This window comes from Pogona vitticeps, chromosome 5 (genome assembly GCF_051106095.1).
Source record: "Pogona vitticeps strain Pit_001003342236 chromosome 5, PviZW2.1, whole genome shotgun sequence".
Lineage (NCBI taxonomy): Eukaryota > Metazoa > Chordata > Lepidosauria > Squamata > Agamidae > Pogona > Pogona vitticeps.
The window spans coordinates 196,148,244-196,172,281 of record NC_135787.1 but is presented as its reverse complement, the minus strand read 5'-3'; the positions used below and the strand labels follow the sequence as shown (position 1 = coordinate 196,172,281).

The following is a 24,038-nucleotide window of genomic DNA, read 5'->3' as shown; positions in this document are numbered from 1 at the left end:
CTCAGATTTGGGGGCTGTGCCACCTCCTCCCCTCTCCCTTGTGCCCTGCAGCCCAGCCGGCCGCTGCCAGGACCAACTTTACCTGTGAGCCCCCCCCCGCCTGCCTGCCTACCTGCCTGCCTGCCTGCCTGCCTGCCTGCGCTTTGGCCCCCTGAGCAGCTGCCTCTGCATCAGGCCAAGAGCAAGCAGCTCTGGGCAGGCCCTTTGGGAGCCTGGAGCAGGAAGGGCACCTGAAGGTCCCTTTTGTGCGCCAGGTGGAGCCCGTCCCGCCAGGAGTCACGGGGCCTGAAAGGGAGAGGTGGGTGGGTTGTGGGGAGGTGGGCCGGCCGGCACAGCTTTGCCCACCAAGAAGGGGGGGGAGAGCGGCAGGCCTTGTTCTGCATGGCTGAAGAAGCCGAGAGGTCTCCTTCAGAAAGGACAAATCCAGACTCCACAAGGGGATTCCAGAAGGAGCCCTGGCTTCACTAACATCCCAGGTAAAGGAGGAAGCAACAAACCATCTGCAGCTTTTGGCGGGGGGGGGGGAGTGGAATCCTCTCTCTCTCTCTCTCTCTCTCTCTCTCTCTCTCTCTCTGCCTGACCTGCCTCACAAGTTCATCATGGAGGTAACCCAAGGAGGGAAGCTGTGCAACTAACTCTGTCTGAAGGGGTTTGGGGGAAAAAGAATAACCAAATAACTTCCTGTGCCCCAAAGGGGTACCAAAGCAATTTCTGAAATAATAATAATAATAAAGTTGTACAGTATTTCTCAAAGAAGGTGTGACGTCCTGGTGGGAACCGACTCAGGTGTCACTTTCACCTCCATCCCCACCCCCCACCCCCTATGCTTGGGCAGGTGAGTAAGGAGTGATTCACCAGTGAGTGTCTTGTCCTTTGGAGGAGGAGAGGGGAGAGGGGGCAGTGCAGCCGGTCTCGTCTTCTTGAGGGGCTGCAGCCCCCCCCAGCCCTGTCCCCCCCCCGGTTTCCCCTCTGTTCTGATGCTCCCAAAGCACCCTGTTCTTCCTCGTTAGTCTGGAGGCAGAGGGTGAGCCAATGGGGGAAGCCTCCCTCCACCGACACTCGGCCGCCAGCAGGGAAACAAGGACTGAACGGGGGCAGGGGGTTAATAGCGGGGGAGGGGGGGTTGAGAGGAATGATCCAGTTTGGGGGAGCAGACAATGCCTCGGGAGGTGGGATCCGATCTGCTTTAGGTGTCCCTCCAGGGCCCTGGGGGGGGCATGCTCTCCAGCTGCCCTCCTCCTGCCCTTGGGGCTGGACACGGAGGACTTCCGCCAGACTGTGACCCGGGTGAGCCAGCGAGCCCTTCCCTTCTCTGGGCAGGGAACACCATGTACCTGCTGCGTGTGGGGAAAGGACCCGGGGCCAGGCGTCATTCCCCCCCCCCCCGCGCAAAACCATCCAAGGGATGAGAGGAAGCAGGAGGGGCTGCCCAGCAGTTTTTTTCCTTTGGCAAGCCATGCCTGGTGCTATAAATAGGGGAGGCGATTTAGGTGAAAGGGCAAAGGGGGGGCATGAGTGGCTGGAGGGAGGGGGGAAGGGAGGGAGGGAGGGAGGCCTGCCCGCCCTGGCTAGGTGGGTCCCTGGAGGGGGAGAGGGTCCCTGGGGAGCCCCCCCCAACCTTCTAACGGGAATGAGGTCTCGTGAATATCCAGACACGGTTGACTTTCATTTTGTTCAAAAAGGCACCTATAAATGTAGGGTACTTTTTTATAAAGAAAATTGTTTTATTCATTGTTTCATTGAACTCACATGTCCATGTCTTTGTTTCTCTCATAAAGCTGTCCAATAAAATAAAATAAAGTCAATACCTGTTCAAAGAGAGAGAGAGAGAGACACACACATACACCCCCTTTTGCCTCTCTTGTCAGGCAAATGCTTGCCGCCTCCGGGAACGGCTGTGGCCCAGAGCAGGTCCAAGTGGCAGGACAGAGAAGCAAGTGGGGGAGGCGGGGGGGGGGAGGCAGACCTGCTCCCCCAGGCAGGACGGCCAGGTTGGCTTCTTGGCACCAGCAGGAAAGACTCTTGACTGCTGTGTTTCGCACAGGTCCCCCCCCCCACACACACACACACAACGGTGCAACGGTGCGACCTGATTGTAAGGCACTTTGAGTCTCCCATTGTTGGAGGAAAGCAGGGCATGACCTGCATAAACGGAGTGAATTCAAGCCTCCGGACCCAGCACTGTCCATCTCCCTGGCCAGGAAGAGGCAAGAGACCGGCCAGCCGAGCGTTGACATTTTCAGTCCAGTCATGTCCGACTTCAGGGGGCGGCGCTCATCCCGTTTTTCAAGCTGTAGAGCCAGTGCTTTCCGAAGACAGTTTCCGTTGTCACGTGGCCAGCGTGACTAGGGAACGCCGTTTTACCTTCCCACCGAGGTGGTCCCTATTTATCTACTTGCATTTGCATGCTTTCGAACCGCTAGGTTGGCGGGAGCTGGGACAAGCGACGGGAGCTCCCTCCGTTGCCTGGGTTCGATCTTACGACTGCTTGGTCTTCTGACCCTGCAGCACAGGCTTCTGCGGTTTAGCCCACAGCACCACCACGTCCCTTAGCCGGGCGTTTAGGTGGAAGCAATCCCAGCCCAAGAGGCTTCCTCCTCCTCCCCCCCTCCCTGCCGCCCCACGGTTTTTTCCACCGGGCCAGTGGAGGGAAAGTGGAGCAGGAAGAAGGCCTCGTAGAAGAGGGGGAAGGGGGGCGGGGGCAGCGGCCGGCAGTCCGGGACCCCCAAGTCCACTTCCAGGACGGCCCCCAAGTCAGGGGAGGCCATGTAAAGCCTCCCCTCCCAGGCCAGCCCTTGCCCGGCCAGGCTGCACTTGGGCAAGGCTCGGGCCGGGCCCCACTGGCGGCGGCGGAGGCTGAAGGTGGTCACCACGTTGTCCTGCGCGTTGCCCCCCACCACGTAGAGGGGCTCTGTGCCACCCAAGAAGTACAGGCCTGGTAGGTTGGCATCTGCCCGCGTCAGAGTTGGGAGGAGCTCCTGCCAAGTGTCTGGAAAAAGAGGAAAATAATCCATGTGGGGGTCTACAGAGGCTTCTCAACCCCCACTCCCCCAGCCCCCCAGCCCTGCTGCCTTCTCTCCTGGCTTCGTCTTGCCCCTCTGCCCATCCTTTCTAACCCCCTTGAACTTGTCTTCTTCTGCAGGCTTCTGGGTTCACACCAGCTGGCCTTCGGGCTTCTCTCCCCTTGAGGCGCTCCTTGGCTCCCACCTCATACTCCCATTCTCTGGCCTGGGGGGGGGGTGTTTGCTTTTTGGGACTACAACTCCCAGCAGGCACCCTCCTCCCATCCCAACCTCCGTCCCTCTTGATCTGGTTGTCTCTCTGAGGCCAGGCACCCCACGGTTTCTCCTTAAAATCTATTGCACGAGGATTTAATGGAAAGGGAGCTGGGAAAACCACATGCGGAGCCCTCGTCCTAAGGAAGGCGCTCAGCCTCAACAGGGGATGTAGGCCCATCATCACCGGGGGGGGGGGCTCGCTCTCCATGTTTTCTGCTGATGAAGGGAGAGGGAAGATAAACGGGTCGAAGCAACCTCCTTTGCTTGAGCCACCGAATCAGGAAGGAACCGGGTCGCTCGGAGCCCATTCCTCCCTGCCTAGCCACGGAGGGAGCACTCCTTTTCTCCAGGTCGGCTCCGCTCACCTGTTGTGCCCCTGGTGGCAGCTCAGGACCCCAAACGTCTGCAGAGGGGGCCTCGGCTGTTACTGCCCCCCCCCGGACTGGGGCTCTCCAGAAGGGCTGTAGCTCCCTGGGTCAGCCCTTGCTTTTGAGGGAGAAAGCGGCCGTTTTGTCCCGGCGTCACCTCCTAGCAGATCTGGGACTGAAGGGGTCATAAGCTCTGGAGCGCCACGGCTGCCCGGACTGGCTCAAGGGGCCGAGGTCTCCCACGTGCCCAATGCCATTGGGGAAATGGCGCCGTTTTGTGGCCCCCTCTTTCCCAAAGTCTTCCGTGATCCTGACCACGCACTCCCCCCCACACCCCCGTGGCCCTCCGCGTTTGCTCTGGCCACCGCACGTCTGCCCTGCAGAGCCTGGGAACGGAGCCAGATGGGTCCGGCCTGGAAACGGGGAGTCCCCCCCCCCCCGCCGAAGCCTCCGGGCGCCCCCTTCCCCGCTCCTCACCCGTGGCCACATGGTAGCAGAGCAGAAGCTTCTCTCCCGTGCGCTGCACGTTGCCCAGGGCGTAGATGCAGCCGCCGTGGGCCGTGCAAAGCGGCAGGTCGTGGGAGAGGGAGACCGTGAAGGAGAGGTCCCCCACGGGCAGGGAGGAGACAAAGGCCCAGCGGTCGGTCCACGGATCGTAGCGCTCCACGGCCCGGTACAAGGCGGTGCGGCTGTCTGGGGCCAGAAGGGAGTCCAGGTACCAGCCACCCATCGCATAGATGTGGTGCCCCATCACGGCAGTGCTGAAGTGACGCCGGCGCTGTGGGAAGAATGGACAAGGCCAGGATGATATGGACAGGGCATGGGGGGGGGCGGAGGAGGGGATGAAGAAGTCCTGGGCCAGGAGTTTCTTTCTTTGTGGAAAAACAGACAAGGCGACAGAGGAGCGTCTGTGGGAAGCCAGAGCCGATCCGAGGGAAGGCAGCTTGCAGATGGCAAGGCTGGCATGCCCTCACGCGAAGGAGCGGGTGCCGCCGACCCCTTTCCGCCAAGCGGAGGGAGCCAGGCTGCAGCAGGGAGGGTGGTGGTCAGGGCCATGGCAGTAGTGGGGCAGCCAGGAGGGCTGGCACCGTTTCGCTTCCTTCCAGCTGTTTCTTCCCCCACATCTGGACCCTCCTCCCAAGCCACACTTGCCCCCCCTTCCCACCTGCTTGTGAGGCTCTAGGAGCTGGCTGGGAGCTCTGCATGTCTGGAGGGTGACCACTTTGGAAAGGCTGACCAAGGACTGATGTGGCCAGCCTTGTAGGGGGGGCAGGCCATCCTTGGAGTCCGTGCCACCCAGTACACCCAGCAGCGACATCCACCCTCCCCATGGGTGAATGCCAGTGACAGGATAACCTGTGCCCCTCTGCAAAATAGGGACACCAGAGTGACTCAGAGCCACCCCAGGGCAGAGGAGCCCCGACAGGGAGACACGCCCTTCTTCTGGCTGCTGCAGGCTGCCCACCCAAAGATCCCTTCGGCTGAAAGAGGCTTCCCCCGGGAAGTGCTCTGGCCCTAACCAGGGGGGGGTGCCCCTGCCCGCAAGGCCACCAGGCAGCCGAGCCGCTCCTGACCTTGTGGAGGGGTGTGATGGGACTCCATTCGCCCGTCAGGGGGTTGTAGCGGAAGGCGGCCGGGCGGAAGGCAAAGCCCCGCGCCCCGCGCTTCTCCCGGTAGCCGCCCATGAGGAAGAGGTAGTTGAGCAGTTGGGCGGCACTGAAACTCCACTTCTCTGCCCGGAAGGGCATCTGGGTGGCCCGGCGCCAGTCTCCATCCTCGGGCGGCAGGGGCCGGAAGTACAGGCCGCGCAGAGCCTCCAGCTGGCCCCCTAGGGCCGGGCTGACCTTCTCCTTGTGCAGGACGCAGAGCGAGGGGGGGCCCCCGAGGCGCAGCCGGGCCAGCTCCTCCTGCAGCTGCGGTGCCAGCTGCCCCGTGATGGGCACTGCCAGCTCCAGCAGGTGAGTGCTGAGGTACCTGCACACCTGTGCCCGCAGTTCAGGGCAGCCTACAGCCTCAGCAAAGTGCAGGTAAGACAAGCAGTTCTCTGGCCCCAACCAAGAGCTCAGCGCCGCCCAGCACCGATTCAGGAACCCGGGCATTCCGAGGTAGCTGGCAGCCTCCACCGCCAGCAGCAGTTCCTCTTCCAGCAAGCTGAAGCGCCCCCAGAAAACCCACTCGAGGATGGCACGGAAAGCCCCCGAGGGCACGTGGTCCAGATGCAGCCGTCGCTCGGAGGCCTCTTGCATGCGAGATCGGGAAAGGGCCTGGAAATAGGTGCTCTCGGTGGCCAGCTGGGCCAGATCCACCTGCCGGTCACGGAGAGAGAGGAAAAAATTGTGGATGGGAGGTTCAGTCAGGGCGGCGTTGAGCAGTCCCCTCGGCAGAGCAGGAGCTGCAGCCAAGGGTACCAGGCAAACAAAGGGGGGGGGATCTTTTAAAAAAATGCCAGCGCTCACTGGTCAGCTGGAGCTGCAGGGCACGGAAGGAGCCCCGAGTCCCCAAGAGCGAGCGCCAGCTGGGGAGCGGAAGGGGGTGGCCTTGACCTGGTTTGGACCTTCTCTGCACTGCTGTCTGGGTTCACGTACCTGGAAACTGTAGGGGTCAGTGTGGACCGTGAGCAGCCCCACTCTTCCCTCTGCTCCCTGGTAGACCCGGAGTTCAGGGCACCTCGTCCAGGGTTCAGGAAGGGACCGCTGGGCACGGGGCCTTTTCCAGAGGCGCGGATGAAGGAGGCCACACAAGACACGGAAGGCGCCAGACAGGCAGCCCAGCAGCCCTCTGACCAGTTGGGCCCAGTCCAGCCAGGTGGCAACCACTGTGAGCCCCTCCAAGAGGGCAGGCCGGAGACCGCCACGGGGCATGGCTGACCGCCGCATCAGCAGGAAACTGCACACACCACGCCGAGGGCCTGGCTGCCAGAGGGCTGGTGCTATTTTTAGCCTTTATTTACAGGGCGGTGAGCCATGTCCCTCCCAGCAAAAGGGACTCCCAGAATCAGGATATGGAGGTGCAGGGGGGCCACTGTGGAAGGGAAGCACCCCAAACCACTGGCCAGTCCAGGTGGGCATTGTGGGGGACCCTGCAGCCCAACAAGTGGGGATACATTGAGGAAAGGAAGGCCACAGGACCAGCAGGAGGCCAAAGGGGGAGAACGACGACGTTCAGGTAAAGCCCGGCCTCGGCTTCGGCCCCAAAGGCTTGCCCTCGAAAAGGCACCCTTTCCCCAGAGGGCCCCCCCTCGCCCACCCAGGGGGCAAAGGCACTCACGGCACCACCCACTTCATCCCTGCATTTCCTCCCAGATTCCTAGGGATGAAAAGAGGGAGGAGAGGCCTGAGCAGAGACCAGCGTGGCTGCCAGCTGGGGAGACAGCCAGCGGGGCTGGCAGAGAAAGGGCCCCCTCTCGTGGCTGCTGACCCCCTGGGCGTACGCTCGCACGTGTTCCTTCATTTCCTCCGCTGGGTCTCCTCTGACCTCAGAGGCAGGAGGGCTAAACAGAGAGAGGGGCTGCATCGCACCCAAAGGATTCTCCCAGGACTTCAGCGGACACATTCCCTTCCGTCCTGCACTTCTTTTCCCATTTGTTTTGCTTTCCTTTGGCGATTTTGTTTTATGGTTCTTGGCCGATTTGGTGACCCTGTCCATCCATCTTATCCTCCGTCATCCCCTTCTCCTCCTCTTGCCTTCACTCTTTCCCAACATCAGGGTCTTTTCCAGGGAGTCTTCTCTTCTCATCAGATGGCCAAAGTATTGGAGCCTCAGCTTCAGGATCTGTCCTTCCAGTGAGCATTCAGGGTTGGTTTCCTTCAGAACAGATTAGTTTGTTCTCCTTGCAGTCCAGGGATTCTCAAGAGCTCCTCCAGCACCACAATTCAAAGGCATCCATTCTTCGGCGGTCAGCCTTCTTTATGGTCCAGCTCTCACTTCCATACCTTTTCAACGACTTGAAAGGCAGGATCTGTTCTCAATCATCCCAGAGTGCAGGACATGTAATCATGGACTCAAGTGACAGGAAGCCAGATTTAGGTTGAATAACAGGAAAAACTTCACTGCTGTTAGAGCAGTATGACAACGAACTAGTGAGGAGGTGGTGAGCGCTCCAACGCTGGAGGCGTTCAAGAGACAACTGGATAACCCTCGGTCGGATCTGCTTTGATTTGGATTCCTGCCTTGAGCAAGAGGTTGGACTCGATGGCCTTCCAATTCCATGACTCTATAAATGGTCCTCCCAGAAGCTCAAGGAAGCTTTTAATCTGCTTTCTGCCCACTTATTTTCACAACAGTCCTAGGAGGTAAAGCAGAAACACCCCACCCAACCCTGTGAGCTTCAGGTCCGGACAGGAGTGTGCACCTAGACCTGGTGAGCCCTGGGCCGACAGGCAAGATGCTCTGAGCTTTGGCCAGCCAGGCTGCCTCATTTCATAAAATGACCGGATCCGTGCAGCTGAGCCTCCTGATGCTTTGCCACCTACTGCCTGCCCCCCCCCCAATCCTTCCTTGTCTGGCCGTCCTTCCTTCCTAAGCAAACCCTGGCAGATGGGGCTGGCAGAGTTTTGTGCACCCTTGAACATTTTTCTACCTGCTCAGCTGTTGCAGAAGGGGGCACTGAGATGGGCCTTGCGCCTTTGCAATCCCAAACACAAAAGCAGGGGTGCCTGCATCAGCCCGTCCTCCTTGGCTCCAACCCTTTGAGGGGCATCCTCAAAGCAGAGGAGAATTACTCCACATTGCAGAAGCCCCTGGACCAGCCCTTGAGGGGTAGACGGAGGAAGAGATCCTGGGTGCCCAGATGTTCTGCATCCAGAGGGCCCACTCACTCCACGTTTGGGACTACACCAAAGGTACAGAGGGCCATTCAAAAAGTGTTCCTCCTGAATGGTCCTCCCTCTCACTCCAAGAAACGTGATCGAGTGCAGACCACCTAGAAAGAGACACGACTACCATTCACTCCTGGTGAACTGGGGTCCAGAAACTTGGTCTTCAGCTCCTATTTTGTGGTCTTTCTCATTTGCTTCAGATGAGTTGCAGGGAAAACGGCTCCTCTTGAACCACGGATCCTGTAGTGGGGAGAGCACGACGTGGAAGACGCCCCCCACCACTTGCTCTCTCGCTCTCCCCCAGCTCCCCTCCCACCACCTGGGCTGTAACCAAAATACACCTGATCCCTTTTCGAACTGCTCTGCTTTAAGGCCTCAGCACTCGTGTTGGCCCTGCGCCTCCCCTGGTGAGGCAGGCAAGAGACCACGGGGTCCAGTGGCCTAAAGTGGCACACGTTTATTGGTAGCTGCAAAAATTACATTCCATGCTGGAGCAAAATAACTGGGGGGGGGAGGGAGGAGCAGGCGGCCTCCGTCAGACACAGCAGCGAGCAAAGTCATTTCCCACGACATGTACAAATGCTTTGGACCTCGTCCCTCACGGGGGTGTGGGTGCATGCGAGTGGGATTCCGGTTGGCCCCTTCTGCAGACAGCTGGTTCGAAGAGCACCCAAACGTTTGTGCCCACTGGGCAGCTTCGGGTGCCCCACGGGGCAAGGGGTGTGTGGTTGGGTGTGTCTTTCTCGGCAGGAGCCATCCTCCAAGTACTGGCCTTATCAACTACCCGCCCTTCCGCGTGACCCCAAATGGGGGAGAGAGGCCCGTCCAGGACAGCCGTGGGGGCTGGAAGGAACAAGGCAGAGACACCCATCCAAGGTGCCCTTCTGATCTCCTGGCGAGTCTATGTAAATAGTGCCAAAGCGCCGCACACGCGCACTCACGCATGCACACACACACACAGAGGGTTCCTGCCCCCTTTGTACAGCCTCCAAGCATGTTGCACGACAGCTGCTCCTAACCCACGGCTGGCCAGAGCTTAGCAAAGTGACTTCTTCGGACTGTAGCACCCAGAATTCCCCAACCAGCCAGCGCGGCCAAGCGGGCTAGGGGCTCCTTGGACTTGTGGGTCAAACTAGCCCCATTTTCCCAAGCACTCCTCCTGGTCAGTCCCTTCCTCTGGGAAGCAGGACCCTGGAACAGGCACCCTCAGGGGAACAGGATGGCCATGGCGAAAAGCACTCTTGAAAAGCAGGAGCGGAAAGCCAGAGATGGATCTGCAGGCAGGCCTGGAGGTGGAGGGATCATGGCGGTGCGTGCGTGCGTGCGTGCGTGCGTGCGTGTGCTCCTAAATCAGACCCAGAGAGAAACCAGGGTGACGCTGGCTTTAGGAGGGAGGCGCCAGGCAATGGACGGCAGAGGTGAGGCAGAGACACCAGAAGGGGCGCAGCCAGCTGAGCCCTTCCCTCCTTGTCCAAGGTGTAGAAGGTCCCATCGGGGATGGGAGGGGGCCGGTGGTTGTCCTTCTTGGCCTTTTCCAATTCCTGTAGGGATTCTGAGACCTGTCGTTGCTACAACGAACTTCTCCAAGCTGTGGCTGAGATCCAGTCGGTCCTTCTTCTGCCCCCCCCCAGCCATCCACCTGGGACCAGGAACGAGCCCTCCGGCCTCCCTCAGCCCAGAGCCAGTCCCGCCCAAGCAAACCGTCCTTCCTGCAGAACGAGGGTGGGCCTGCCAGCCCATCCGTCTTCAGGGGCAGAATTTGGTCCAGGCAGGAAAAGGTCCCATGAAGTCCATACTGAGGTGGCCTCCTGCACCCTCGGTCTGGCCTCTGGAGGTGGAGGCAGGACTGGCCGGCGTCACTCGCACAGGGCCTTCTGCTGGAAGTAGGCCTCAAAGCGGCACTGCGCGTACTCCTGGCCGGAAGAGGAGAAAACCAGCAGAAGAGTGAGCAGACGGGGAACCCTCCGCCCCTGGAGACGCCCCGCTGGGCCCAACTGGCTAACCTGTGCCGTTATTCGTGCATTGCGGTGGGAACGTGAATGATCCCCTTGGGGAATTCTAAGGCAGCGGGTACCAAACATGAGGAAGGCGGTCAAAAGGGAAATCTATGCCTCGGGAGCTGGACCACAAGGGGAGGTGGAAGGGAGCGCGGGCTGGATGTCACCGGGACACTTGCACTCAGTGTTAGGGTGCAGAAACCCAGCCACCTCCAAGTCTTTCTGGCCCCCGCAAATAGTGGCAGAACTGTTTCTGAGTCAGGCTCCCAAGCATTGCCATCTTCCCCCCTGGGGGGGGGGCCTGAAGGAAGCGCCCCCCCCCAGGGGGGGCCAGAAGGAAGCGGCCCGTCGTCCTGTGAAAGCTGCTGCTCCAGCTGGCCGGCCGGTGGCTCTTCCAGGCTTTTGCTTCCACCAAACGCCCAAGGCCCTTCCCTCCTCTGACGTGCTCAACTTGTTTTACTTTCAAGTCTCCCGCTTAATTTCTTGAATGGCTTGTTTTTTACTCATTACCACCACACGGGATTTATTGATATTGATTTTCTAGACCTCGTCATTGTTTGTTTCACTCATTGCCCAAAACGAAAGTATTGTGCCACCTTCAAATAAACCAACACACTTATTTCATTGTGAGGCTTCTCTGGATTATGACCCACAAAAATATGCACAGAAATAAATATGTTTTGTCTCCAAAATCCCACAATACTTTCGGGGGGGGGAGGGGTTGGTTTGATTTTCTTCTGCAGAGCATGTTGGGGGGGGGAAATCCCTCTTCTGCATGGGCATCTCAAAAAGCAGCCTCCAACCCACAGAGAGCCAGTAGTTCCATCTGGCAGTTTTAGGACAGTGTCACCCCACCCCACCCCACCCCACCCCACCCTGTCCTCAAGGTCTGCCAGAACCAGCACCCTAACCCAATACCCACCACCAACAACATACTAGTCTATTTATTTCAAAATACTGATACCTTACCTTTTTTCTCAAGAAGACCGAAGGCAACTTACAATACTAAATAACAGTAATCGTGTGCTATCAAGTCAATTCTGGCTTATGTATGGCAACCCTTTTCCAGGGATTCCGAGGACCTCGGAGAAGGGGTTTCCCCTTCCCTTTCCCCAGGGGTGCCCGGGGGGGGGGGGGGACTGGGCCGCTTAGCCAAGGTCTTCTCCTGGGAGGCACAGGAGGGCATGGAACTCCCCCCTAAATCACTGAGCGACTCAGTCAGCTAACAATACTAAAACAACTTTAAAAAATAAACATCCACCCCCTTTTGTAGGAACCCCATCTTGGGCAGCCAGCTACTCAGAACAAACCTGCCTTAAGAGAAAACTCTTTGCCTGCTTGCAGAAGGGCAGCCAAGAAGGGGCCAGCCTTAGAAAAAGCAGGGAAGAGCCGGTGAGCCGCCCACCCATCACCGCCGGCCGTCACAGAGACAGGGAAGCGGACTGCCTGCACTCAACTCACCAGGTAGCCAAATTCGATCGTGGATATCTTGGCCTGCAGAATGGACCACAAGCCCCAGAAGAAATGGGAAGCCATCGAGAACCTAGAAGAGGTGGAGAGTGGGGGGGTGAGGAGTCAGTGGAGGAGGGAGCAGCAGGAGGCCCCTCTCCTTCAAATGCAATGGAGCCCACATGGTCCAAAGGGGGTGGGGTTCCTGTGAGCCCAAAGCAGCCTCCTGCTTTTCACTCAGAAGGGCCAGAGCATAGAGTCAGAGCAGCTGCAGGGGATCCTTGCTTCCCTTCCTGGCCCCTGCAAACCTGGCTGGAAACAACTCTCCACGGTGCCTGGAGAGCCGCTACCACCCGCCAGTGTAGACCAGATGGAGTGAGGACCAACTGTATGGTGTCTCCCTCCCGCCCCTCCAGCTTCTATGCCTCTCCCTGTGCCTCCTGCCTTGCTCAATAAAGTCCTAGACCCCTAATGGACAGAGATGCCCCCAGAATCCTGCAAAGGGCTGCACCTTCCTTTTTCAGGGAAACTCAAGAGACTATTTTCAAAAGGCTATTCCCAGTCCAGAGATAAAAGGGTGGGCAGGGCCTACAGGGGTCCAGAGGGTGATGATGGTGGAAAAGAGGATGAGTGATGGCCCCAGGCCCACCCCAGGCAGCCCCCAAAGCCAGTCCTGCTGACCCGACCCGGTGCCCTTCAGCCCTCCTGCTCCTCCCACCACCCTGTCGACACTAACCGGCTGATCTCCAGCAGCATCTCCGCCTCGAGGCGCTCCTGTTCTTTGGGTGAGGGGGGCTTGTTCTTCCCGGCAGCCTCCTCCAGGTAGCACCGGATGAAATGCAACTACGGAAGGATCAGTCACGGAATCAGTTGGGTGGGATTTTGCTGTGTTTGGGCCAGAGCACACCTTAGGGCGTTGGGGTGGGTGCTTTGGAGGGCCCCGTTCCTGCTTGGCTCCGTTTTCCTCTCCATTAAAGGCTACCCACTAAACAATGAGGCAGCTCATTTTCTGTTCATGAAAAATCAAACAGAGCCTTGGCATGAAGAGGGCCCTCGGGTCCTCTGAGATCTTCCCGGGAGCCCTTGCCTTCAGGGCAGTCCTGTGGAGTTTCCTGGCAAGACCAGTTTTAAAAAAAAACAGCATGGCTTTCTCTAGTTCTTGACTTTCTGTTCCTCGGAGGGAAACGTTCACCCACCTACAGCCACAGTGACACACCTGGTGGCATTTCACTATCCCCATTTGAAGACCATTTGTTAAAATACGGATCATCCATACCAGAAATCAGAACACGAACTGCTGGTTCCGAAAGCACATTCGGTTGAGATTTGGGTCGGAGGCTTGTTTTTATTTTGGCTCCAAGTGTGCAGCTCCTTCTCACAGGGGTAAGTGGGGGCTCCCAAGCGCAAACAGGGGTGGCAGCTGCCTCTCGCCCATCTGAGCTCTTGAGAAACCACTCATAATCAAGGGCATTAAGAGAAGGGCTCCCAGGTGTGTGTGTGTGTGTGTGTGTGTGTGTGTGTTTGGGAAAAGAAGGTTGACTTCTTTCCCCAAAACCTCTCTGTTGGATTTTTAGGTCTATGAAGCAGAGCTTAAAAAGTAGCCATGCTATACAGAGGGCATAAATAATGCCGCAAACGTTCAAATTAAATGGTGGTTGTCGGTTTTTCGGGCTCTTTGGCCGTGTTCTGAAGGTGGTTCTTCCTAACGTTTCGCCAGTCTCTGTGGCCATGGGCATCTTCAGAGGACAGACCAGAGCACAGAGTGCTGTCCTCTGAAGAGGCCCACGGCCACAGAGACTGGCAAAACGTTAGGAAGAACAACCTTCAGAACACAGCCAAAAAACCCACAGCAACCATTAGATCCCGGCCGTGAAAGCCCTCGCGAATACGTTCTAATTAAATCTTTGCACGCACCCTCAGACTCATGCTAGACCACATATTTACGTACATTGAGAAGCACTAATCCCTGAAGTGGTAAAAACCATCATGGGTAACTATCTGTCTGATCTGCTTTGATTTGGATTCCTGCATTGAGTAGGGGGCTGGACTCGATGGCCTTATTCACCCCTTCCAACTCCACGATTCTATGACAGGTGATTTTTCCCAGCCTCTTATCTCGCATTTAACGTGCTCTGTTGTGCCACGGTCCTTATAAGGCAAATACTGTCCTCACAAACTACAATGTTGGGCAGTGCCTGCCTGGGCTGAATCAGCCACCAGAGCTCCACCAACGAGCCTCAGTCTAGCCAAGCACCAGCTTCCAAAAGAAACAAGTCATTTATTTGGGCAGTGGGCACCAGTTCCTGGCTGGGGGAATCAGGAAGCTGTCATCCAAAAACATCCCAAGTTCTTCACAGCCCAACCCTCTTCACCAGCCCAACACCAGCTGCTGTTGCATGTTGATGGGAGAGGCATCTCCTCAGCAGCAACTCCCCCTCCTTCCAATCTGCGGGTGGGGGGGTGGGGCGGAGGCAGCCACAGTTACCTGTTGGTGGCGGGTGGGGTAGTTCTGTGGGGTGGCTTTATAAAACGGCCACTCGTTGTGGGCGTAATTATACATCCATTCGCAGAAGTGATTAGCAATGTCAAAGCCCCTGGGGAGAGAGAAATCGCACAACGGTGAACAAAACACCACTGGCAGGAGCCACGGAGAGGGTTCCTTCCCCAACCCCAGTGAGCTCTGCCTGCCAATAAGCCTGGCATGGAAGCTGGGGCACGGGGTGGCGGTGGTAAGAAAAGCAACTGGTGAGACCGGAGGGGGTTGGGGGGTGGGGGAGACACAGGCTCTCTCTAAGAGCCATGCTGGAAAAGGCCAACTAAAAAGGGCACCGCAGGGGGGTGGGTGTGCCACGTCTCTCCATGCTCCATCCTCTCAGCAAACACTGAGCCCCACTCAGTGAAGGGGCTGCTGGGCAAGCCCCCAACCACGCAGCTCATGCCTCTTCTATGCGCCCCCCCACCTCCCCTCACCTGTAGTTGTAGCTGCTGTACTCAAAGTCAATGAGCATAAGGCGGTCACAGGAGGCGTCCTCACGCCCAGCCAGGAGCAAAATGTTCCCTGGAGGGAGGAAAGAAGCAGGAGGGCAGGTCAGGGGAGGGCTGGTGTTGATCCTTTCCCAAGCCCAGCCCCAGAACTGGAGGGGGGGGCATTTCTTTCTTTCCTTATTTTCTCCTTCCCTTGCCCCTTCAGTGCACTCACCTTCTTGCACGTCATTGTGGCAAAAAACCACGGGGGACGCCGTGGCCTCCAGGAGCGCCCTAGAGAGCCAGGAGAAGAAAGAAGCAAAGAAAGAGAGAGGTGGGGCGAGGAAAGCAGAACAGTGGCTGGACCAACACTCTCTCCCTTCCCGCACCTGATCCAGAAAATGTGGGAAAGACGACCAAACACGCAGGGGGTGGGGAGCAGGAAGGAACCGTTTGCACAACACAACCATAGGCAAAGCAACTCCAGATTGCAGGATCCATGCGGGGCGTTTGATTCTTGAGGATAAGGAAAAAAGGCACAGTCCTGGCCAGAAAAAAAAAAGGGGGGGTCTTCCCAACGGATTGCCAAAGGCCTCTTGCAAACAGAGACTGCTCGGCTGCAGCCCAAACAGGCTCTATAATTGGCAACTGCTTGGGGGAGGGGGGACACACATGCACAGTGCTTTCCCTCCCTCCCAGGGGAGAGCATTTTGGGAGATTTTCTGACGTCTGCTACCCAAACAGCCTTCTGGTTCGACAAGAAAGAATCACAACCTTATGAGCCATTTTTGAGCATCCCGGCACTTATCCTGGTATAGCAGGACCCATGGGAAACACACACACCCCCAGCTACCAATCCTCCCTGGTTGGGTGAGGGGCTTCAAGCGACAGCGGCCACCATCTTGTCTTCCTCATACCAAACCTCCATCATCTGCCTCCGAGGCAGGTCTCAGATGGCCACCCTACATCCAGCGACCTTCCAAGTGCACGGTGGTCGTCTGAGGCCAGCCCCAAAAGGTGCAAGGAGGCTTGGAAGAGCACCACGGGGGGGGGGGCGCACACACACACACAGACGCACACCCCACATGCCCAGACTCCCAGTGCTCACCTCAGACTACGCATTTCGGCTTCCAGGTCATAGGCCTTGAGCCTGTTGAGCTTCCGGAGCTGAGCTTCTTGAGGGAATGTCAACTCTGAGATTTGCTTCAAGTATCTGCCAAAGAGGGATGCGAATCACTTCTCCGTCCTCCACAGCTACAGCGGAGCTTGCACAAGGCCTCCCCATTCCAGAGGGACACCGCTCGTCCTCCTTGGAAAGGAAGAGGGGGGGGGGCGTATGCCTGCTCCAAATGCGTCTAATTTTCCTTTCTGTGCCAGGTCCTTGTAGGGCGGATGGTTCCGTCCCCTTCAGTCTGCTGAACCTCTGCCCTGCTTGAGGCTCCGCTCCCGTCTCCTACCGTTTGGGGGCTTGGATGGGACGGCCCAGAACGAGTGCTCAGGCACCAGCGACAGGCCCACACGCAGGGGATGAAGCACGCACAGTCTCCACTCTTCCTTTGGCTGTGTGTGGACTGAGTCCTGCCCCGTGGATGGGGTCCAGGTGGCAGCCCGGAGCCATCGCAGCTCCTAAAACGTCCCTGCAGGTCACCTCTCTCCAGGCAGGGGCAGTCCTCCCTGGGCTACCCGCTGTCTGTCATGAGTCGCCACCTAGGGCAGCCCAGGGGGAGCACACACAACAGCAGCAGTCTAGTCTGGAAGTTCAGAAAAGGGAAGGGACTTTACCTCTCCATTGTGCTAAACATCCACTTGGGCTCCTTGTTGAAGGGCATCACCATCCCATGGAAACGCGCCATCTTTGTGGCAATCTCCCCAGAGAGGCTGGGGTCCTGCAAGTCCCCAGTGAGCAGCCGGCGGCTCTGGAGAGAAGGCGGGGGGAGAGCAGGGAGAGACAGACATGGTAGGCACGAGGCAGCAGGACGCAGGCAACCCTTTCCTGCACACACACACAGACACACGATCAGAGGATGGGCTGACTCTCTAGGAAGGCCAAACATGCCAGACACGGACAGGGCTAGCAACGCTGCAAAGGACACAGGCGAGCAGATCCTGCTGCCAAGGCGAGCCACTGATGTGCAAGCCACCAAAAAGCCAGGCTACGTGAAAGATGCCACTATCCGGGACATTTGAGGCTTTAAGACTCACACAAACACACACAAAGTCAGTTTTCTAAGTGGAGGCACCCATCTGAAGGGCTGTGCTGTATGGGGACAATGCTGACGGGCGGCAACCATGATGAGTGAGCCAAGCTCCAAAGCAGCATCTCCTCTGAGAGCCACCGTTTCCCCAGGACTCCACCAAGGCTCAAGCCCCTTCTGTAAATGATATTATGCTGGAGGACGGAGAGCAATCCATGGGGGGGGGGAGAAGAGCGGCCAAAAGGGCCCCACTTGCTTTCCTCCTGGCTCAGCAGAGTCTCACGGGTGGGAGGGGGCACTGGGCAGGACACCTTGGGCTGGGATGCGGCTGGAGGTGATAGCTGCATGCCTTCCCACCTATGAGGCCATCGCTGCCCCCTCTGGCCTCGATACCCCGGGTGCCCTAAAACAGACAGACAGAGAGAGAGACAGAGGGAATGGCCGAGGCTCTACCGGGATGTACTCCTCCAGACGCCCCTGGGGGAAGATGCCATACAGCCGCGGCCCCAGCGCCCGCTCGGCCAGGATGGCAAACATGACGCTCTCCAGGACCAGCGAGTCAACCCCCTGTGGGAGAGAAGGGAAAATCAGCAAGGAGGGGGCCCCCGAGGGGGGGGGGGAAAGAAGCATGACCACTGGAGCACTGGGCACGCACACACGCACACAACCGTGACCGGTAGAAGGGGGCCAGCAGGATGGTGCTCTCCAATCCAAGGCAGCAGCTACACGTTTCACCCCCACCCCCACCCCCAGCTTTTTCCTGCAAGTTCTCTGCCAACAGGCACAGCAGTGCTTATGTTATGAGTCGGGTTTTCATGGAATTGTTTGCATCAAAGCAGGATCTGGAGCAGCTGCCCATTCCCTGGTGCTGGTGGGAGGCTTCCCACCACGGCGGAGCCCTGAGGGTGGGGCGAGGGCTCACCCCCTCGAGAGGCGGCAAGAGCACAGAGACACTGCCTTGGCCCCACACACCCCAGAGCGCCAGGACCCTGTTGCCGGCCAGGCGGCGCCAGAGTAGCCAGAAAGCCTCCCAGCCCGGGAGGCGGGGAACAGGGTGGGCAGGCCGCTCCAGCGGCTCCCTTTCTGCTGCGTGCCAAGCAGGGGAGGCACTCTCCTGCCCAGGCCCCAGCGCGTCCAGTCACGGGGACGTCTCCCGCCCCATCCCTTTTGCTGGTGACAAAAGGCTCCGTCAGCTTCCGCAGGCGTCAGGACAAATTCCCTTCTGGTTTTCCATAATGTGCCGCTGCGGCCTGGGAATCGAAGCCCCTGGTGTGCTCCTGCCCACCAGCCATGCCAGGCACCAATGGCCACGGGGGCACCCAGTAAACCAGCATTTGAAGCACACCGGAGGGGCCAAGAGGGGGAGGAAAAGGTCCTTCGCCAAGGAACGATCACGGGGGCAGAGCCTCTGAACCCAGGCAGGATCAAGACGGATCTGTGCAGGCTCCCCGCGGGAGGCACAAACCCCCTCCCCTCGCTCTGCTGGAGAGAGACGGCCCGCAAGGGCTGAGGACCCTCGCCTGGGTTGTGGGCCCTCCTCGCCAGGCAGCCCCCAGGTCCCCGCCGAAGGCTTTGAGCAGAACACTGCAGGCCCAGCAAGGGGAAAGCAGCAAGGCTGGTGGGGCAGGCCCCACAGCACCCGCCCCAAAGGACGGACATACCTGGAGGATGACCCCGTAGACGCGCAGCAGCACCTGGCGGGGCTCTGCCTCTGCGGTGGCAAGGTGGTCTGGCAGGCTGCACTTGTACAGGAGATTGCTGAGTCCCCCACTGCAGAGAGAGAGACAGAGAGAGAGAGAGAGAGAAGCTGACCAACAGAACTTCAAAGACCCACAGAGAGCGATATATCGGGGGGGAGGGGGGGAGACATCCACACACACACACCCTGAAACTGCCCTACTCCAGGGGCTGCAGGTTGCCCCTCTGATGATCTGATGCCCAACAAAGCCTTCTGATGGAATGCATTGCTTCTAAATACAAAAAAACGCATGACCGGCCAAAGGATCTCAGAATGTTTTTTCTCTCTCTTGTGCAGAGAAGGAAGTGGGACCCCTTCCTCCCGGATCTGGGGGTCCCCACCCACCAGTCACACCCTTCCACGTGGGGCAGAGCGGACCTCTTAAAACTAGCCAGCCTCAAGAGAATCCCTAAAAGTCATGCCACTTCTACTTGGCATTGGGGGGGGTGGAAGTGGGCTGAGAAAAAACTGAATTGAAGGCTTGACTTGCATCTGCCCGTCTTCCCTCCCCTCCCCGACCCACTCCGCCATGGGACAAACAGCAAAAGCCCTCCGAGTGGAGAGAGGATCAGGGCCGAGTGGGGAGAAGCTGCCACCCCAATGATTTTAGGGGTTGTTTGTCTCACACAGCTGGTGCTGACCACAGAGGCGGCTGGCAACATGGGTCCTGACCCCGCTGGGTCAAGAAAGGCCACCAGGGTTAGCTGCGGCCGGCAATATTTCCCGCCTGAGCTGCCCCACCCGGCTGGCCAAGATACCCAGGCCTCCTGCTGCCGCCTGAGCTCCTGAGTGGTGGCCGAGCCAGGCTGGAGGGGGTTCTCCTTCACTGCCCCCTTCTTGCTCCGGCTGCCTCCTGAATCCTCCCCAGAATATATGCCGGGAGGAGGGAGACCTGGGTGGTGCCTCCTGCTCACGAACGTGCCCCAGCCCTGCATTCATCCCTCGGGCATTAAGTTCCCCCAGCAAGGAGGAGAACGATCCGCCGGGCCCCTCCGCCTGGCTCAAGGGCCAGGAGGAGCCGTTCATTCCTTGCTGAGTCCCAGCCCGCAAGGGAGGAGGGCATCACCCTCCGGAGAGCCGGTCCATCATCTTGCCGCTGCGGAAGCCACCCTGGCAAAGGAAGGCTCCCTCTGCCCACCTCGGCTGGCCCACCTGAGGAGGCCGACTGCCAGAGAGCACTGCCTCGTGACCCCCTGTCACCTCCAAGGAGCCCCTGGGGCACCGGAAGAGGAGGCAGACACCACTGCCGTGTCTCCTGCGTGGGCCTGTGGCCGTCGTGTGGCCAGGGCAGGTTTCCCGTTTTCCCTGACGGCTTCGGAATATACGCTTCATTAACAGCAAAGGCAGAAGCCTTGGAGGAGCGAGAAGACGGAGGCTGGGAGAGGGAGTATGCGCACCCCACGGCTCAGCCCAGGCACAGCGGCCGCTGATCCTCACCCACATCAAGCCCGCCTGCAGGGGCACTTTCCGGGCAAAAGGCTGAGCCGAAGACTCCCTGCGCCTGATGAAACAGGCTCAAGAGCATCCTCACGCAGGCGCGCACACTCCCAGCCACGCCACGGGCCAAACAATGCTGGGAGGACGCACTGCGGAGGCCGGTCAGTTGTGCCGACTCCTCTGCCCCTCCAGTGCCAGCTGAAGGGCGTCTCCTTCCGAAAGCCAGGGAGGGACGGCAGGCTCTCAGGGAAACCGGTCTCCAGGGATGCCCGTGGCTGGCAAGGGGGTCGGCACCCCAAGGAGCCCCAGGCGGCCCCTCCCAAGCGGCCGTGCAGAAAGGGCCCCTGGACCAAGCAGGGCGTCCTCAGGGCCACCAGATCCCGCCCAGGCCGCCTCGCAAGGCGCCCGCCCGCCCCGTCCTGCCCGCTTCAGTCGGAACCAAGACTCCAGCAAGAGGCCAAACGAAGCCCCCCCCCCCCCCGCGGGTGACCCTCCTGCAGCCGCGAAGCCCGCCAGATCGCCACAACCTTCCGAAGGTTTCCTGGGGCTGTTCCGCCGATCTCGCCTCCTCCTCCTCCTGGGCCCCCTTGCATACACCTTCCAGCCACCCCAACATGAGCAAAGGCCCCAATTCTTTTTTTTTTTTTTTTATAATTTTATTTTATTTAGAAACAAAGATAGAGGGTACAGAAAGAAAGAGGGGATAGGAAAGGAAAAATAGTTTTTGGGGGATAGGAGAGCATAAAGTATAACATCATCCAATCAATTCATATTACTAATACATATCAACTTTTTGCTTTTTCACAGTTTGATTACCCTCCTGCTTTTATCTTATCATTTAATTTTAATTTTATTCTATGTTATTCCAACATCGTCTGGTAGCTGCTGCCATTTATACAATACATCCCATCTTTCCATTTCTTTTTGAATTGAACAGTCTTTCAGCCCATCTGACAGAATATCCATTTTTTTCACTTCCCATATTTTCACCATAAAATTATCTGGTTTCAGTATCTCTGCCTCCTTAAGATTTTTGTCATAGTGCTTTTTAATTTTGGAAGCTGCATGGGTCACTGGATAACTCTCTACTGCATTCATATTACCTGGTGTCATGTCTAATACAGACGATTCTAAAGTCTGTACAACTTCATTTAAGTTTTGTTTGGCATCTGCTGTCCCCTCTTTCGTCCCTTTCATCAAATTTTCTATTTTGCTAAGACCTGCATTCACTCGCTGGAACCCTGTTAATATTAGCCTTTGTATATTAATCTGCCATTCCTTTTCTATTTCTTGCACCACTATTCCAGAATTTTGGGATTGAAGAGACCAAGCCTCCATTTGTTCTTTTGAATTTTTGGGGTCCATCTCAGGCTTTGGGGTTTGTTTAAATACCACAATAATCACCCCCTAGAAATCCTTCCCGTTTCCACAATTTTATCAACAATTCAAACCCCTCATCATAAACCTCCCCTTAGATCTCCCTCCAATCTTTGTCCAGATATTGTAGTATAAAAATCAACTTTTAGCCCAGCAAATACAATATCAATTAGAACCGTGACGCAGTCATTTCTTCTTCTCCTGAGTTCAGCAAGCTTCTATTTTTAGACTCACACGTGGTCACAAACAAAACAACAGTCACAGAGTCTCAAACTGTCCAGTAGATTGTCCTTGGAGCTCGTCTTGTGATCTTCATTAACCCCTTAATGCTCCTTAGTCCAGTCGGCCACGTCAGCTCCAACCACCAGATTCTATTATTTATAGTTCACAAAGTCCAGAGAAGGCAAAGAATAACACACTGCATCCACCGAAGTCTCTTAAATCCAGTCAGACGGTGTTGCTATCTGGGATTTTTCTCCAGAAACATAAGATTTATTTTTCCATCTCAGACTCTCGGCTTTAGAATCAGCCTGGCGTTTTAATAGTTCACTTGGAGAAGCTTAGTTTCGCTTTTGAGTCAGACTGATAAGATAAACCCGCCGCTGCATTATTCTTTCTGCCAAATAATTTCATTCTTATTTCAGCTTAATGAGGCTGTTTCATAAATCAGAGGCTTCGGCTTACTTACTTGTTATATATTTTTAGTTTATATTGATTGCTCTCCTCTCCCCCGGTAAAGGGTTCCTCGCGGCTCAGTGCCAAAAAATGGCGCCCGCTCCGGTCTGTGCACGGTGATTTCTTCAGAAGAAAAAAGTCCGGGTCTGCCTCCCTTTCTTCTCCTTCTGCTGCTCACCATCTGCTTCAGAGAGACTTCTTCTAGACTCTCCTTTGATCCCCATTTCAAAAAGAGGATCCTGGACCGGAGGGTTCCAGCTTTTCCAGAGAGAGCTCCTCTCTGGAGTTGCTGGCAGCACCGCAACAAAGCCCCGCCTCCCAGCAAAGGCCCCAATTCTGACAAGCAGGGAGGGACAGGCGGCTTCGCCCCCCCCCCCCCCCGGCGCAGGGGCTGGGCTGCAGCCCTGCAGTCGAAACTCCACTCCCGACCCCGGGTTCAATCCCAGGTCGCCAAGGTTCACTCAGCCGTCTGTCCTTCTATGCAGCAGCTCGCTGGGAAGCGAGAGAGGCAATGAATGGGTCGCCTGCCCCGTGGACCGGTAAATCGCCAAGAGAAGGGTTTAAGCGCTATGGGGTGGCAGATAAGCAGCATGCTTTTGCTTTTGGACGGAGAGGGTCCGAGCATCTCTCTCGCGGCCAAGAGCTTCTGCCAGATGTCCACTCCAGAAGCCCTCTCAGTCGGCGACCATCAACCCACACGTCTTGTGGCAGGGAGTTCCTCTGGCCAACAAAGAAGAAGCGCCTCTTTTCCTTCGTTCAAACCCCGTGGCTCATCGGCTCGGCGGTCCTTCCCTGATGCTGGGACCCCTGAGAGTGAGGAGACCATCGCTAGCCACTCTTGCTCCCCGGGTCCCCCTGCGAGTCCGTTCCTGCCCCAGGGGCCCGAATACCTTGGAACGGGGCAACCCCATGCCTTTATTTGCTTCGGGCCTGCCCTGACTCTTCAGTAACCCCGGAGAACCTTCGCCTTCCCCAGTCTTCACAGAAACACTCGCATATACCCTTCGAACCAGTGGCAGCCAGTTCCGCAGGCGAGCCCTGGAACGCGCGCCTTCCGAAGCCCGGGGGGGGGGAGGGCAAGGGAAAGCTGCCGGCGCCGCTCTTCGGCGCCATACGGTAGAGCGCGCGCGCGTGCGCTCGGGGGAGGGGGCGTGGCCCGTGGCGCGCAGGGGAGGGCGTGGCCCGGCGGGCCGGGGGGCGGGGCTTAGGGCTCACCTGATGGGGGCGATGCCGAGGTCTTCGGGTCCGGCCAGGCGGCGCCAGGCCCCGGACAGGAACTCGCGGCACCAGAGGAAGGCCCGGAGGCGGGTGGGGCCCGGCACGGCCGGGGAGCCGCGGGGCGAGCCGGGCATCATCGCGGCGAAGTCTCCGCCAGGCCCGTCCCCTTCGGGCGCCTCCATCATCATCCGCCGCCGCCGCCGCCTCAATTCCGCCGCTGTTCGCCGCCGCCGGCCAATCGCGGCGCGAGTTCCCTCAGGCATGTGGCCAATCGGAGCCGCGTTCTTCCCTCCGCCAACTCCTCCCTCTCCAATCGCCGGGCTGTCGCTACCTTTGCGCAGCCATTCAGCGACGCCCTTGCCCGGCGTGGGGGCGGGCTCTCGCTGGCTCCGCCTCCTTCAGGCGCTCTCTCACTCCCTCGTCGGGCCCGCTCGGTCTATTGCTGGCAACGCGATTGGCCGCTGACGACGTCAACACCGAGGCGGCGGAGAGGAGAGGGTGGATCCTCGGGCCAATCGGATGCTT

General features: G+C 58.1%; 2 protein-coding genes across 2 annotated transcripts; both read right to left on the bottom strand.

Annotated features, from left to right (window-relative positions):
- Positions 1-2,495: 2,495 nt before the first annotated feature.
- On the bottom strand, positions 2,496-8,126 carry LOC110084426 (kelch repeat and BTB domain-containing protein 13). Its single transcript, XM_020803766.3, has 4 exons — positions 6,232-8,126; positions 5,221-5,952; positions 4,124-4,424; positions 2,496-2,989 (listed from the first exon to the last, which is right to left on the bottom strand). Exons 1-4 carry the CDS (start codon positions 6,520-6,522, stop codon positions 2,562-2,564), a joined length of 1,752 nt encoding a protein of 583 aa, XP_020659425.3. The 5' UTR covers positions 6,523-8,126; the 3' UTR covers positions 2,496-2,561.
- A 769-nt stretch (positions 8,127-8,895) lies between these two features.
- CHKB (choline kinase beta) lies at positions 8,896-23,909 on the bottom strand. Its single transcript, XM_073002368.2, has 11 exons — positions 23,511-23,909; positions 18,730-18,838; positions 17,522-17,635; positions 16,656-16,789; positions 15,982-16,086; positions 15,109-15,167; positions 14,880-14,967; positions 14,395-14,503; positions 12,646-12,752; positions 11,922-12,003; positions 8,896-10,376 (listed from the first exon to the last, which is right to left on the bottom strand). The coding sequence occupies exons 1-11, from the start codon at positions 23,774-23,776 to the stop codon at positions 10,320-10,322; spliced, it is 1,230 nt and encodes a 409-aa protein (XP_072858469.2). The 5' UTR covers positions 23,777-23,909; the 3' UTR covers positions 8,896-10,319.
- Positions 23,910-24,038: the final 129 nt, after the last annotated feature.

Coding starts and splice junctions, on each gene's coding strand:
- LOC110084426 (XM_020803766.3), bottom strand. CDS start 6,522: ATGCGGCGGTCAGCCATGCCCCGTGGCGGTCTCCGGCCTGCCCTCTTG. Junction 5,953..6,231: donor CTGACCCCTACAGTTTCCAG/GTACGTGAACCC, acceptor CGTGACCGGCAG/GTGGATCTGGCCCAGCTGGC. Junction 4,425..5,220: donor CCATCACACCCCTCCACAAG/GTCAGGAGCGGC, acceptor TTCTTCCCACAG/CGCCGGCGTCACTTCAGCAC.
- CHKB (XM_073002368.2), bottom strand. CDS start 23,776: ATGCCTGAGGGAACTCGCGCCGCGATTGGCCGGCGGCGGCGAACAGCG. Junction 16,790..17,521: donor GTCTGGAGGAGTACATCCCG/GTAGAGCCTCGG, acceptor CCTTCTCTCCAG/AGCCGCCGGCTGCTCACTGG. Junction 14,968..15,108: donor CCACAATGACGTGCAAGAAG/GTGAGTGCACTG, acceptor TCCTCCCTCCAG/GGAACATTTTGCTCCTGGCT.